The sequence below is a fragment of the Phoxinus phoxinus genome (genome assembly GCF_949152265.1).
Source record: "Phoxinus phoxinus genome assembly, chromosome: 22".
Classification (NCBI taxonomy): Eukaryota; Metazoa; Chordata; class Actinopteri; order Cypriniformes; family Leuciscidae; genus Phoxinus; species Phoxinus phoxinus.
Window position 1 is genome coordinate 16,898,995 of NC_136897.1, and position 14,998 is coordinate 16,913,992.

The window sequence follows — 14,998 nt, forward strand, 5'->3', positions numbered from 1 at the left end:
TAATAATAAGTCTGGTCAATCAAGAGGTAACACGGATTCCTTTAAAGTCAACATGAAAAAAGTTAAAACCATGTTTACTTTATATTCCTGGTTTTATTGTACATAATTCCTTAGTGCATGTTATTGCAAAGAAAACATTTGGCTTTACAACTTTACTTTTCGGCTGTTAGTAACCTTATCTTATTTTCAGCCAACACAGTCTCATGACAATTTGTTGTTATTTTGCATTTTACAAATTTATATGAATTCATATAATCTCATTTGTACCGTTTTTGAACAACCTGCTCACTTGCCAAATTAAAATGTTTTTGTAATTTTGTTGTGCCTTTTCATCTTAAATTTTTTAATAACTAATTTATAAAGTTATTTTTAACTTATTTTCTAAACATTTAGGTTTTCTTTATTTTTTGTTTTTCAGTTGTTGTTTTTTTTGTTTTGTTTTTATCTATTGCCAGTCAGTTATTTTAGTGCTTCACCTTAAAATGATTTTAGTTGGTTGCACGCATTCTAATTTATATTAAAAAAACGTAATATAATATTTTTTTTTGTTTAACTATATTTCAATTAACATGTTTTTAATCATTTTAGCTTTAATTGTAGTTATCAATAATAATCCTAGTTACTAATTTGTATGAAAATGCAACTTCGTAAAATGTTTTCTCATGAAATTTGGGTTGTTTTCACCCCATTTTTGTATAAATTGCCCTTTTCAAGATCTAATCGATTCCTGGAGGATAATATAATAAAAAAAAAGAATAAAATGTAAGAAAAAAAAAAAAGTTTCAACCATTGTTTTCTCATTAAATAACCCGTTTCACTCCAAAATGTCACATTACGTCAGTAAAATGGTTTGCGGACGCCATTTCATGTTGAATTTAAAGGCCTGGGGTGAGTGAGTGTGTAAGTGGGTGGCAACGTGAAGGGATTCTGTCATAATGCCAAGTGGAGCAGTGTGCCACTTCCACGGAGAGAAACCGCGCTGGAGTGGAGTGGAGAACAGCTTCGCTCATAAAAAGGGAATGCATAAGTGCTCGGCTAAGCAGTCTTCAAACGAGGGTCTCTTCTTTACTGTCAGGATATTCCAGTGCGCCGTACCCCTCGGGAGGAGCGGGTAGTTGATCCCTTTGAAGTGGCCGGTGCTGGGCCAAGGTTAAAACTGCTAAGAGACACCCAGCAATTCAGACTTTCCTTTATTATTCTATCAAGAACACTTATTTGTTTCTGAACCTTTCTTGTGGGGACTTACTTTAGGTACCCTGCTCATTACATCTCTCTCACTCTCACGCTCTCGCTCAGCTCTGGGTCTTCCTGCTATCTGTCTTCACGGCAGACAGTGACAGACTTCCCCTGGGCCCGGCCTTTTAGTTGATGTAGTCATACCTGCCCCCCTCCCTCTCACCACCACCACCAACCATACATCTAGGGAAGACAAATCTAGAGGAAGAGCCGCAAGCTGTGTGTTCTAACCACTGGGACACACACACACACCTGCCCTCTGCCCCGTGGGCTAGCAGTTGGAGTTGCTAACACAAATACACCCTATCCTTCCGTAGACCGCGTTCCTGAATGTTTGTGTCCCGAGAGCAGTTCTTCCTGATGAGGCAAATAAATAAACACAATGGACGTGTGTTTGCTTCAGAAACAGCTTATTTTTTTGTTCAGGCTTGAATTAAGAGTTTTAACCCATATTTAATACAGTCTGGATGTACATTTTCTTTGTAAAAGTATCTTAGTTTCAAAACCTAGTGAGCTACCCTCCTCCCAACTGCTTACATAGGTTGCTATGCAACTGCTGATTTGAAACACTCTTAGCATTTTGCTAAGCTACCAGTGAGATACTTTTATAATACGTTTAAAAATAAATAGTACACAAGTGTTTTTAATTACACTTTTTAATAGACACTTCTCAGCATCGAATGAAATATAAGTTTTAGTAGTTTTTATAATAAATGTTATTTAACTTCTTTAAAAAAAAAAATCACCTGAGCCTTACTTTTAATGCATTTGACACTTGTTCAAAAGAACTTGCATTGCATTCAACTTTTTTTGTTTCTTTTTTTAAATAAGTTTTATATGCACTTCTCTGTATTGAACAAATTTTTTTTTTAAATTTTTCACTTAATCTGTATTTTTTTCACCAGATTTTTCTCCACTGAGCTTCATATTTCATGAGAAAATTTCTTGCATTCAAGGTATTATATTTTTTTATTTATTTTGTTATTTGATTTTATTATATATTTCGATTTTTATTTCTGTATTAATTTATTAGTTTGTGCATTCTCTGCAATGCGACTGCTCTACTGCTTGCATTAGCTGGCTGTAATGGCATTATGGGCCAAAATGAGGTATCGAAGTAAACGGCGTAAACAAGCCTTGTGTTGAGCCTAAGGTGTCTTAAAATGTTCCTTTTATAGGCAGCTCACTAGATTTTGGAACAGAGCAAGTTGTTACGTGTGCTCAGGTGGACTTTGCTCAATCATATTTGGTGACAAACAGAGGCGGCGCACTCCTGACGAAGCGTTCGCTTCTCTGCGGGACTGTTGTTTCAGTAGCCGGAGGGAGAACACATGAGATGTGCTGGCACAACTGTGGCTGTCTCCACTAATCATGTTGGCTGCTTCTTTGTTTTATTAATAAGAGCATTCCTGCGAGCTGATGCAAGGCTCTAGAAACAGCCTTTGTGGGACTTATATAAATAGACCTGTATAAGCCTTAACATGATAAAGAGTTATTAATCTGGTAACCTGCTGAAAAACTACTGAGACTGGTGTCTGTGTGTGCTGGCGTGTGCGTAACGTGCAGAAAGAGCTCTTCCACAGGTGCAAAGGAAGACAAATAAAGCTAACAGCCCTGCTGAAAAATGCGAAACGGTTCCGCATGTGCCTTGAAGAGTTCCTATATAAAGAAGAGGACAGGAAAGATGGAGTAAATGAATGAGTCGGTGATAAAAAAAAAGTGGGAGAGGACTGGCAGAATAAAGCGGTATTCCATTTTTATAAATATTGTCAAAGTTGTCATCTTGTATTACGTCCGTTTTATTTTCTTTTTAGATCTGGGTAATGCTCTTTGTAGTTAAATGGAGCTCTGGTGTGTGCCGGAGAGCTGAAGTTGCAAATTTAAACCAGTCTGTCGGCATTGCCAAGTGAGTTACGGCTTGAATCCTTGCATTATTTTAAATATTGCTTCTTGAACAGTCCTTTTCACTGCAAAGGAAAATCTTTATCCCGATTTAATGTTTGCCATATTTTCTTTCACTGAGAACTAAACAAGAGGGGAAAAAAGCTAAACATGTGTAAAATTAAATTTCAGGTATCACAGTCAATTATCCGTTATAGAGCTTTCAATGTTTTAGAGGCCAGTAATAAGCTTTTATGTGAAGGATTTGAAATATACTCATTTTCATCTGAAATAATAAAGACTGATTCCATTAGCTGGCGCTGTACGGACCATCTGAACATGGCGCTGGCCGTTTACCATCTTCACTCTGGTGAAATGATCCAGGCTGGAAGTACTGAATTCAGAAGGCATTAGTGGGGCTTGTGTTTTGGAGTCGGACCGGAACGATGAGCCCAATCCGCAGTCTGGGGGCTGCAGATGTGCTGATCTGGGATCAGCCGGCTGGATCTGACAGCCTCAATCCTCTTCAAAGCTCTCGGCACTCCAACCGGGCCATGAAAGACTGTAGAAGCAGGTACTCAGGTTCAGAGGTATTGAGATCCACTTCAGCGAATCTGTGCTTCATGCACTGAGCCTGTGATCATTTGAATGTTTACAGATTGACTTCAAAAATATGCTTTACTTTGTTTTTAGCTTTAAAAAAAAACATTAAAGTGTTGTTCAATATAGTTTTTAATTTATGATTTAAAATTAGTTTAGCTTTTTTTATATTGAGATTGTAAATCTCTTGGCGTGGCTCCTCAAGAACATTATTATTATCGTAATTTTTTATATTTGTTAGCTATATTTAAACTTTTTGGGAAATTATGATTACGATCTACAAAATGATCTACAAACATTTATGAATGAAAATTTAGTCCTTTAATTCAAGTTATAAAATGTCATGTGGTGTGGGTCCCCACAAAACATAATAAATAATTTTAAAAAACTAGCATTTTTTTAAATGTAATGATTAAGATCTGTATTCAAGGCGGAAGAAACTATTTTTCTTTTTACACCAAGTCATTAAATTGAAAAAAAAAAAAAAAATGAAAGAGCTGTATTGTGATTTAAACTATTTAACATGGACACTGTAACACTTTACAGTAAGGTTTAATTTGTTAACAATAGTTAATGTATTAACTAACATGAACTAATCGTGAGCAATACATTTGTTACTGCATTTGTTAATCTTTGATTAAGTTAGTTAATAAAATGTTAACAAATACAACTTTTGATTTTAACAATGCATTAATAAATGTGGAAATAAACATTAACAAAGATTAATAAATGCTGTAGAAGTGCATATCATTATTAGTTCATGTACTAATGAAACCTTATTGTAAAGTGTTACACTCTTATATGTCATCAACTCATCTGCTTTTGTTGCATGGAAAGCATAAACGGCTGTCAAGTTCATTTAGGCAGGAACACCTGATGCTTTGTCTATGTTAATACCATTGACGTCTTTAGCAAACTGTGTTCCCTAAACAATAAAAAAGCGAGCTGGGAAAAGACAATCTACCTTTCACCTTTGACCCTGTCGGAGTACTGGAAGCTTTTAGTCCCCGATGGGCTTGCTATTTTTTGAGAGGGTGTGAAGTGACGGCCCACCTGTATGAGATTTACCCAGGAGACCTCCGCCCCTTGGCCTACCTGGCTCAGACGGCGTCTTTTCAACCCTGCTCTCTCGGAATCCTCTGTTCCCGTGCCAGCCGCCGACTCTGACCCTGAGCACAGGAACGGAACTGCAGCTGCCTCGGGGGTAGTCGGAGAAGAGAGAGAGAGAAAGAAGGGAAAGGAGAATCTTTGCTTCGGGAAGGATGGGATTTTGGTCACGAATGAGACAAACTGTGGTTTGTTTCGCCATCTCTCCATTTCCTGACCTTGTTTGTTTTTGCGTAACTTCCTTTTTAATATGGATGAGGGGAAAAAGCAGCAGCTTTCACTTTTTACTGCTAATATGCACTTCTGGAGCCGAATCGGAATTCAGGGACGTGTTTATCCCCGCGTTGCTATCTTACCTTAGCAACTCTCAGCATCAGCAATATAAACAGCTCTTAACAGGCAGTCACAGAAGTTCCCATGATCCCTTGTTGCAGTCTCAGTACTTGCAGAAACAGGATAGAGAATGAATCACCACCCCCTCCACCCTTTCTTGTAAGTGCCAAAGAAAATCTGCTGATATTAGAACATAAAAAAGAGAAAACCTCAGTGCATAGCCAGTGCATTGCGTTACCATGCCGCGAAGACGCTGGTCCTGGGATTTTTGTTTTATCTGTTGTGCGCTGATTCTTCTTCTTTTTTTTTTTTCTCGGTGTGTTTTTGTCCCTGAAGCAAAGGCAAGTTTGGTCCCATTTCTCTTCCGTCCCAATTAAAAGGCAAACGTTCCTTTTTTGTGCATTGCCCTCCCCAAATGCACATTTTATCTCTTCGATCTGAAGAAGAACGCCCACCCTTTCTGTATCCCTCACTCCCCCGTAGAAGAAAAATGCATTTTCCTCTGTTCTCACAGGTCAAAGTTCAGCCAGAGGGGCTTCGGGGGCTAAACATGATGCGGCAAGCCTCAACATTGGCGGCTCAGATGAGCCTGCCAAAAACAATTACAAGACGCTGCAAACTTCTGTCTCGCAGCCGTAATCAAAGGTTCCCTGTGCAGATTTATTGGGCTGCTTTATTTACGACCTTCCATTATAGCAGCAATATACACCCATTACGGGATATGACAAGGCTTCATGCTTGCTTACACCTCGGGCTGGTTAATATGGCAGTGATGCACTCGCTCAGCAGCTGCTCGTTCCTTCAAACTCTCCGATGCAACAAGTCTCGCATCTCTCGAACAGTGGGTATCTTGCATGAAATTATGAAATAGGAGTTAGTCATGATGAAAAGTTGACGACGTGGGTTTTGAAAGCTGTTGTTGGGGTTTTGGTATTGTCCCCTACATCCGAGTGATATAGATGGTCTGGGTTGATGTAAATTAACCACACGTGGTTCCTCTTGGCTCCATAGGCAATAAAACTACCCACATCTTTGGTTTGCATCCCCCATGATACAAGACATGCCTGCATCCTCTTCAGTCATGCGAGTTTCGCGTGACTGCCTCAGTTGACAGCTTTGAATGAAGTATACAACTCCTCAACCAGGTGCATTTAAGTGATTCCAACTGTGAACTTGTTGGACCCATAAAAGCACCCTCGAGTTTCCAAAACGTCCCAATGTACAGTAGATCTGGGTGTGGAAGCCGGTAAAGAGTCCTCTATATCTCTCTTAGTGGTCTTCAGCTGTTGTTGTGGCGAGCTTTACTGTACAGCACGTACTGCATGTGTAGATAGTACCATTCCCACAATGCAATCACAATGCTCAATGTTGATGATTTTTGTTATTATCTTATTGCTTTTCTAAGCAGGTCAAATGGCCAAGGTTAAATAAAGCAAGCAAATTTAGTAAAAAACAAGTTAAATGTACTGTGTGCTCCATGTTTCATATGGTTTTGGAAATATATACAGTAGTAGTCAACATTTAAAGTGGATCAAAACCTTTCATTAAAGTTATAAATGATTTTTGAACAATACCCGTTCTTGTCTTAAGACAACTATATATATTTACTTTTTTTTTGTTTTTTTTTTTTGGGGGGGGGGGGGGGGGATGGTGGGGTTGTACCACATAATATTTTACAACTTTAACTAACCTTAATGTATTACAAAAATGATTTTTAGGAATCCCATTTTACTGGCTTTTTCTTATTAATTTATTAATAATTAAATTAATTTAGACATTAAGACATCATAGAAGAGGTATATTCAAGTAATTTTATGTGTGAATTACAAATTTTATTTATTTTTAAATAAATTAATATATCATGAAAACAAAATTGACATCTTTTTGAAGTGCAGTGATTTTTCTAATAAGACACGTCAATAAGTCATCAGTTTACTTAATCATTCACTCATTTGAAGCCTTATTTCTTCTTTCACTCATATTACCTCTTAAAGATACTAAATGCATTCCTCTTCAGCTGAAAGTTGCTTGTGTTTTTGTACCGCTGATAATAAGATGCACGAAAGGTTGGTGTTTCTTTAGAGCAGATGTTTTCTAATTGAAAGGGCCTCTTTGTCACTGTTGTGGATGCATCAACACTCAAAGACAAATGTCCTTCGATCAGAGCTGGTGCACTGTGTTGTAACCTTTGGGGAAAGGGAAAAGCATGCCACTCTTTCATGGCGCATTGCCATTTTAGTTTGACACAAGTATCTCTTCAGGCAGACCTTCGTTGCGCCTTCCTCCGCGTTTGTGTCCTTGGCTGCCATTGGCTGTTCAGAGGCTCAGGTGGTTCTTTAGGTATATCCAAATAGATGTATGGCGCACTGCTTGTTTATTATGTTCTTATCAAGGTTAGCAGCTGTGGCACTGTATTTCTACTGCAGATAAACACTTTCTGATGTGGTTGATTGTGAAGTTGTGCTATTGATTAGTGTGTATATTTGCTTTTTGATAAAACACTGTCTGCATAGATCTTAGCATGCTTTCTAGGACTTCTAACAATGCCTGATGGTCACTCAACATGTTTGTTTTTTTCTCCTTTCTTTTTTTCTGCAAGGTGCCACGTGATGATGGTAGAATCAGCAACTGAGTCCATTCGAACTACACCCTCCAGTCAAAATGGAGTCAGCAGCCTAAGCAGCCAATCAGATGGCGGAGGAAGAGAAGGCGGGTCCAACTGTGACACCAATGGGGAGATCAGCCCTGTGGATTTACTGCACCTTCAACAGCAGCAGGTGTGTGTGTGTGTGTGCAAAAGACCCTAAGTGTTCTACCCTGACTTTCAGGAAGCGTGTTGAGCTGTTAGTTGTTTCTTGTGCAATTCCCATGTCTTGCGCAACGTACAAACAAGCAGAGATATGACGCAAACTGCATTACATTGTTTTTAAAACCTCAAAGAGTTGATTGTGTGGTGTATAGTATTACAGCTTGTCACTTTTTAGTCATTTGATGGGAACTATAAAAATGTAAAAAGATAATTCACCTCGGTACGGAAATGCTGATAATTACTCATCCTTGTCGTCAAACCTGTATAGTTCTTCTGTTTAACACAATATATGTTTATATATATATATATTTAAACTTCTTTTATTATATATATTTAAACTTCATTTATTATATACATTTAAACTTTATTTATTTGAACAAATATAATTTTAGAAGGTTGCACCATATGATAGTTAACATATGGAACTTGCCTTCCCAAACTATTCAGTATTTCAATATATTTAATTTTCTATTCAGGAATCTCATCCCGTTAATGATCCGTTTGTAGCAGCCCATGTCTCACACAAAGCTATTGTATGACTTCTGAAGATTTAAAATATCTACCTTATTTTTGCAATGTGGATCTCCAGTTCAAAAGCTACTATAGGTAAATGACTAGAATGATAACAAATTGCAGTAAATGGTCAAACTATTAGCATTAAAAATGAGCATGATTACGATAATAGAAATAATATAACAAATACCAGTTTGCAATGTCAAGCAGCACACCAGACTGTTTTTCCACAGCCGCTCTTAGATTAATTGGGGCACATTATGATAATTTTATTGTTTTTGTGTCCTGTTATACTTGAAAGTTTCAGTCCTCGCGCACTGTCAACACAGTCTTTCAAATTTCTCCTTTTGTGTTTATAGAAAGTAAGTTGCACAGGTTTAGAGAGACATGGGAGTGAGTCAGTGATTTCATTTTTGGTTGAACTAATCTTTTAACCAAATCTGGTGCTCAGGCTTCATATTTCCATGCAGTCATCCAGAACTGCACTTGGCGATTTCATTCGTTCCTGTAGATGATGCCGACTTGACTGAATTCCTCACACTTGAGGTCCAGTCTTAGCAGCAGTCTCAGTCTAGCCTGAGTCACAATAATCCTCTAAGCGACTGTTTTATACAGTGACACGTCAGCGTGTAGAGGCTTGTGCTGTTTTTTGCTCTTTGGCCTATGCGTCAGTGTCTTCCATATCCAGTTTGTCAGTTGGAATTTCCTCACTTCCCGGACTCTCTTGGCTGAAACTCTCTTTTTCTGTTCACACTCTTCCCTAAATGCATTACAGACACAGAGGGTAACAGGACCCCTCAACCTTGTTATCAATGACACAGGCTGCACTGCACGCCTGTTAACAGATCCTAGTATGTCTTAATGTAATATTGATGAACTGTTACTAAAAGAAAGTGGGATCTGTTCAACTTAAACCATATTATTTAAATCTCTGGATTGATTTGGTGTGTAAATGCAAAGACTTTTGACACTAATATCCTCTCTTTTTGATCTTTATTAACCCTCTGATGCCTGTGTCCAATATAAATGGAGAGATCTTTTTAAAAGCCATTTTTAAATGCAAGCCATTTAAGTGGGGTGTTTCATCCAAACCACAGTGAGTGATATACTTTGACTTTTACCCATAATTCTCTTTATAAAGTGTTTTTTTTATTTATGAGAACATGCATTTAACGAAAGTGAAGTACCAAGGTGAACCTCCTGGAATATTTACAATTATCTTCTATTAAATGGACACTTTTGTTTTTCTATTAAATTATAAAATTGTATCTCAAATTTTTTTTTAAATTCAGGCATCAGAGGGTTAAATAAGCCCACACAAAATTTGTAATTCAAATTCAATATTTTTTTATAATTTATATTATTGAATTTTTTTAAATGTTATAAATCCTATCATCTAATCTCTAAATCTAGACTAAGGCCTTGAATTAACAGTTTAACTGTATAGTATTTACTCGTATATATGAAAATGGGAAATATACATTCTGTCCCTTCAGAACATGAAAGATTTTCAGTTGGTTAGCAATATTAAATATTATTTTGTACCTCCTGTGATCTGAGATCTTGTGATTTCTGGAGTTTAAAATAAATATAAAAATAGCTGCCTTAGTCTGTCTGACCATTATAGTTGCTCACAAATGGCGTTAAGTCAGCAATGAAGTGAGAGTCGTTTTGAGAGAAGAGGGCACAAGAGAAGCAGAACAGGAAGTGAGAGGGAAAGAACTTGTAAAATAATAACTACTTTGCATCGTTTTTTTCTGACAGTCGAAATAAGGGCTTGAAATTGTAGTGAAGGTAATGAATGTGCATGTTTGCACTCCTTAGCTGCATCGTGTGTGTGTGTGTGTGTGTGCGTGCGTGTGTGTCTCCCGCTGAGCGAGCATGGCCTCACCACACACAAGGAGGCCTTTCTTCACGGCTCTGCATTCTGGTGTTGGTGCACCTGTACATGGTCATGTGAGCCAAAGCCTTTAATTAGAGATAGAAATTGCCAGTTCCTTCTGCTCTAAACCATTTCCAATGTCAAACATACGGCCGCCGTGGCCTCAATGCCACACTCTTTCTCTCTTCTTCCTTTCCTTCCTTTCTTTCCTGTCCCTCTTTATTTTCCTTTCCCACTCTTTCTCTTCTGCCACACTGACCCATACTTTTGGTCTTTGGTGGCAGCAGTAGCTCCTTGTAAAAGTAACGTCCAAAGCATTTTACATCACGGTTTCCATAATTCATATGTATAGTAAGCTGTGACAGCGTAACTATAACTCAAGGATAATTATGTCACAGTTTGCAGGTCAGAAGAAAAGAAAATCTTTTGTCTAGTTTTAAACTGCCATTTGAGTTTCTACAGTCTTGTTTGAGGATTTGTGAATTTGTCATAATCACGACTTTATTTCTTGTAATTTGCAACTATATCTCACAATTGCGATTTCATGCCTCACAATGTAACTTTATATCTCACAATTGCTTTATCTCACAATTGTTACTTATTTTCTTATAAATGTGACTTTTAAAATGTAACTGCATTATATGAATTGGTTTAGCTGGCTCTTTGGCATGTCAGAACAGTAGCAGTTAATCTAATCCATGTTGTAGGTTGAATTTTTGGTTTTCAAACAGTCATTCTAGAACAATTATAATGTTTCACTTGTTGTACGTATAAGAGATCTTCAGTGGTATAAAAGCTGTAAGCCACTGTCTAATAAGGATTGTATGTGGTTTCTGGCATATAAGTGAGTGTGTGTACATGCCTGTGTCAGTGTTAATGTGTAGGTGTATTTTATTTTTCCATGGCCTTCAGACTTATGGAGTGAGGCTCCACACACCTGCTCATCTTCCAGTAGCAATTCTAAACATTTAAACATACTTTAGTGTTATCTGAGTCGCTCCACAGAGAGAAAAAAAGCAACAAAACAAAACACAAACACTTATACTGTCCCCAGGGCGTCTGTTTGAACTCCTGGCATCATTACATGTGGGAAATTTACTAGTTTTTATTCACTTTTTTTAGCCTCTATAGTCACTTTATTCAGAATCAGCATCCAGATACAATGAATAGACTTTGTGGCTAGATATTTTCAGCATTTAGTTTTTTAGACCGAATGAAAATCGTGACTTAAATTTTTACGTTTCACTCAATGACATTCCCTCCATGTCCTCCTAACCTTTTTGTCCACAGAGATATCCCAAAAATTCTTCTCATTTGTTCATTCCTCCTCTTTTTCTTATTCTTCAAGCGAGATGCAAGTTTTGTGCTAGCAAGCGATGCAATGCGCCCTTTATGATATGGGTGGCAGTGCCATAGAAATCTGCCTCCTTTATTCTATCTCAGATAGCCATTGTTCATACGAATCTGATGAATGAATTAGTTCATCATCAAGTTCCCTCATTTGATTTTAAATGAATGGAGCGTTTGGCCTTGAAGCCAAATGACTTTAATGAGGAAGGCTCTGAAAATGGCAAAGCAAGCAGTAAAGTGTTATCATGGCAGAGCCTCCTAAAAAGTCATTTATCAAGTTTTAATGTCTTGCTCTGCTATCCTCATTTTTTTTAATGGAGCGGGTCACTATGTTGCCCGGCTGAAATTGAGGGAATTATTGAAAGGGAATGAAATGTTTCAGGAATTCTGAAATGTTGAGTAAATTTATCGACTTATTGATAGATGTCAAACTTTAAGTCGAGTCATGCTCTTTGTCATTTTACGAGGTTGTATTCATTTAAATATATTATATTAAATGTATAGAGACGCAAACAAAAGTGTATAAATTTGTAAATTAAAGAGATATAATAAATACATAAGAAATATACAAAAGAATTAAACCCCATTTAGCTTAAATAAAAATACAATTATGCAATCAAATTGTATTAATGTTGTTTAAAAGCTTAAAAAAAACTAAATGACTAATATTTTTTTCATATAAAAGCTTAAAATTAGAAATAATAATCATTTAAAAATAAAATACATAATTAGTAAAAACATTTGCAAAAGTAAATAAAAAAAAAATAATAATAATACAGTAAATAATTATAAATGGTGCATGCAATGAGTTGACCAAAGCTGTATAATACACTTTTGAATTAAAATGCACATTAAAAAGCATCCCCTTAACCTAAGTGAATGCACTTCTGTTTCGCTGTTTATTCTGTTTGTCTAGTCTAGTCTCTTCCTCCAAGCCCAAATCTTTCACCTGGAAGCGGCACAGTGCAGCGATACTGGTTAAACACCCTGCCAAGAAGCGTTGGAGCAGAAAAACAGTCCCAGCTCCCTCTTTGCAGACCCGTGTTGTCAGAGCACAAAGCACTCTCTCCCTGGGCCCCTCGGGAGCCTGGGAGAAATCACAGGCATCTGCAGACGTCAAAGACTCAACAGTCTTTACCAAACAAACAGAAGCCCAGCAGAGTGATGGAGAATGCGAGCAGAGGGAGGGTGAAGTAGCGAAAGAGAGCACCAGGATGAGTTTTGAGTCAGAGAAACGGAGGCAGGCATCTCGGGAGAGGAGGGGATTGTGGGTACGGACAGATACGAGGTAGCCGAGTCATAGAGGGTAAGAGAAAGGAGTTGAGAGGGAAGGGGGAAAGTGGGGCTGAAGTGGTTGGAGAGAGAGAGAGAGAGGGAGGAAGGGAGGGAGGGAGGGAGGGAGGTAGGGGGGGAAGAGAAAGTGCAACGCTGAGATGTGTCAAGAAAGGGCGCCTGGGCCCCCCTGAGGAATGTTCCTTGTCTGCTTCACAACCCCAAGACCAGCAAAACCCTTTGCTTTGTAGAAAAAAAGGAAGACAGGAGAGGTAGAGAAAAAAACAAGAGTGCACACTAGTGGAGTCCTTATAGAATTTCATCCTCTTGTTGCACAAAGCCAGGAATCCAACCAAGGGTTTTCTGTTTTTCAATCCCTAGAGTGTTCTTCACTTCAAATGGTCCCGCTCCACAGCCAGTCTACAGCTACTTCGGCCTGGGCATGGGGATGTGGCCCTGACAGACCCCTCTGCTGCACCTCACTTTCTTTAATAGGGGGGTCTTCTCTCTCTCTCTCGCTCTCTTTAGGGATACAGTACACCTGTGGTCTTGCTTTAAAGCAACCGTTTAGATAGAATGTGCCCCAAATGGTGCATAGCAGGTTAAAAACATTGTCTGGTCCAGACCAGCTCTCTTGAAGCACCATGTGTCTTTTGGCTACTGTATGTGGTTTAGTATCAAGAGAACCAATTTCTCTTAAAGTTCTTCATCACAACTCATCCTGCTATGAGTGACGCCATTTATATAGATATAAGCAATTGGACATACATTTTTTTTACCTGGTGGACGATAAAGGGGTGCAAAACGCCAATAATTGGGTCAAAATATATAGGATCTCATTTATAAAGCTTAGGATTTGATCCTAAATTCCATGGATTTTATCCTAAGTCAAACGTGAAGAACAATCAGGATTTATAAAGGCAAAGTGAAAATATTCTGTACGCCAATTGAAGAACTTTTTGCTCTTGTCCAGTAATTAAAATAATCCAACATTGTTTATTAAAATATAATGATAAATAGACAATCACAATATGCATTAATATGATGTATTCTGTAGGTGGAGTTGATGCACTTTTTCCACATTGCGCTTGAATTTAAGATGAACTGTGATTTATAAAATAGGATATTTTTGCGTGTGTAAAGATGTTGTAAAATCGTTATAAATTCAGATCAGTTTTGACCACTTCTGAGTTTTGGGTTAAACTCTTATGAGGAGGAGTGAGAAGATAAGCAACTGCTTCCCTAATTAGTGGAGAGTTGAGAAAGAGTTGCACAAAATGTAGATGTGAAACACAGCAGAGAGAGACGGATAGAGAAACAGGCAACCAGACTCCTCCTTTAGTAATAGACAAACATTGACAGCTTAACATTGGTTATGGTTTGGAGCTGGTGCATATGGAGACCACATCGTTGTAAAACTCTGGCTCTTTTGATCAGATGGCCTACAGACAGGAGATGGCAGATGATTTCACTGTCTCTCTCACTTCCTCTTCTCACTCTCCACTCACTTTGACTCTTTTGGAAAAGGATTTGTTTGATGAGGAATGGGTCACAGTGGTCATCTGTCGGTTTTATATAAAAACCAGCCCATTTATACAGATTACAAAAAGTCAACAACATGCTCAGGCAACCCACCAACTAGTTGATTTAGAAAATTTAAGCAATTTTACACTTTTCTAATGTTGACTGGTTATATTTGGATTATAAGTGTTTCTAACAATCTCTGTGTTTTCTCTTGTCCTTGGTCTATATTGTGAGGGACACTTGATGGTTTTTCTTCCTGTGGTCATTGTATCATAACCCACCCCCACTTTTTATGTTATTACAACTCAGAATTACCCGTCTCCATGTGACGTTTGCCTTACTCTTTGTTTTCTCTGGCACCGTCCACCATTAAGAGGCCATAATGGACTCTGCAAATTGGTCGTAATGGTAGCTTTAATTAAACTGTCCACGCCGCAGATGGAAAGAGTGGATAAAGGCATATAGATCTCAGATGTCTGGACAGATAGGCC

At 37.9% G+C, this 14,998-nt stretch overlaps 1 protein-coding gene across 9 annotated transcripts in view; it reads left to right on the top strand.

The window, feature by feature from the left end:
- Window positions 1-14,998, top strand: part of foxp4 (forkhead box P4) — a 288,002-nt gene that overhangs the window by 196,874 nt on the left and 76,130 nt on the right. For all 9 annotated transcript variants that reach the window (XM_079596529.1, XM_079596522.1, XM_079596526.1 and 6 more), the window contains one exon: window positions 7,757-7,934. In XM_079596529.1, coding sequence (XP_079452655.1) covers window positions 7,767-7,934 — 168 coding nt within the window. In that variant the 5' untranslated portion in view covers window positions 7,757-7,766. The remainder of the gene's footprint in view (window positions 1-7,756; window positions 7,935-14,998) is intronic.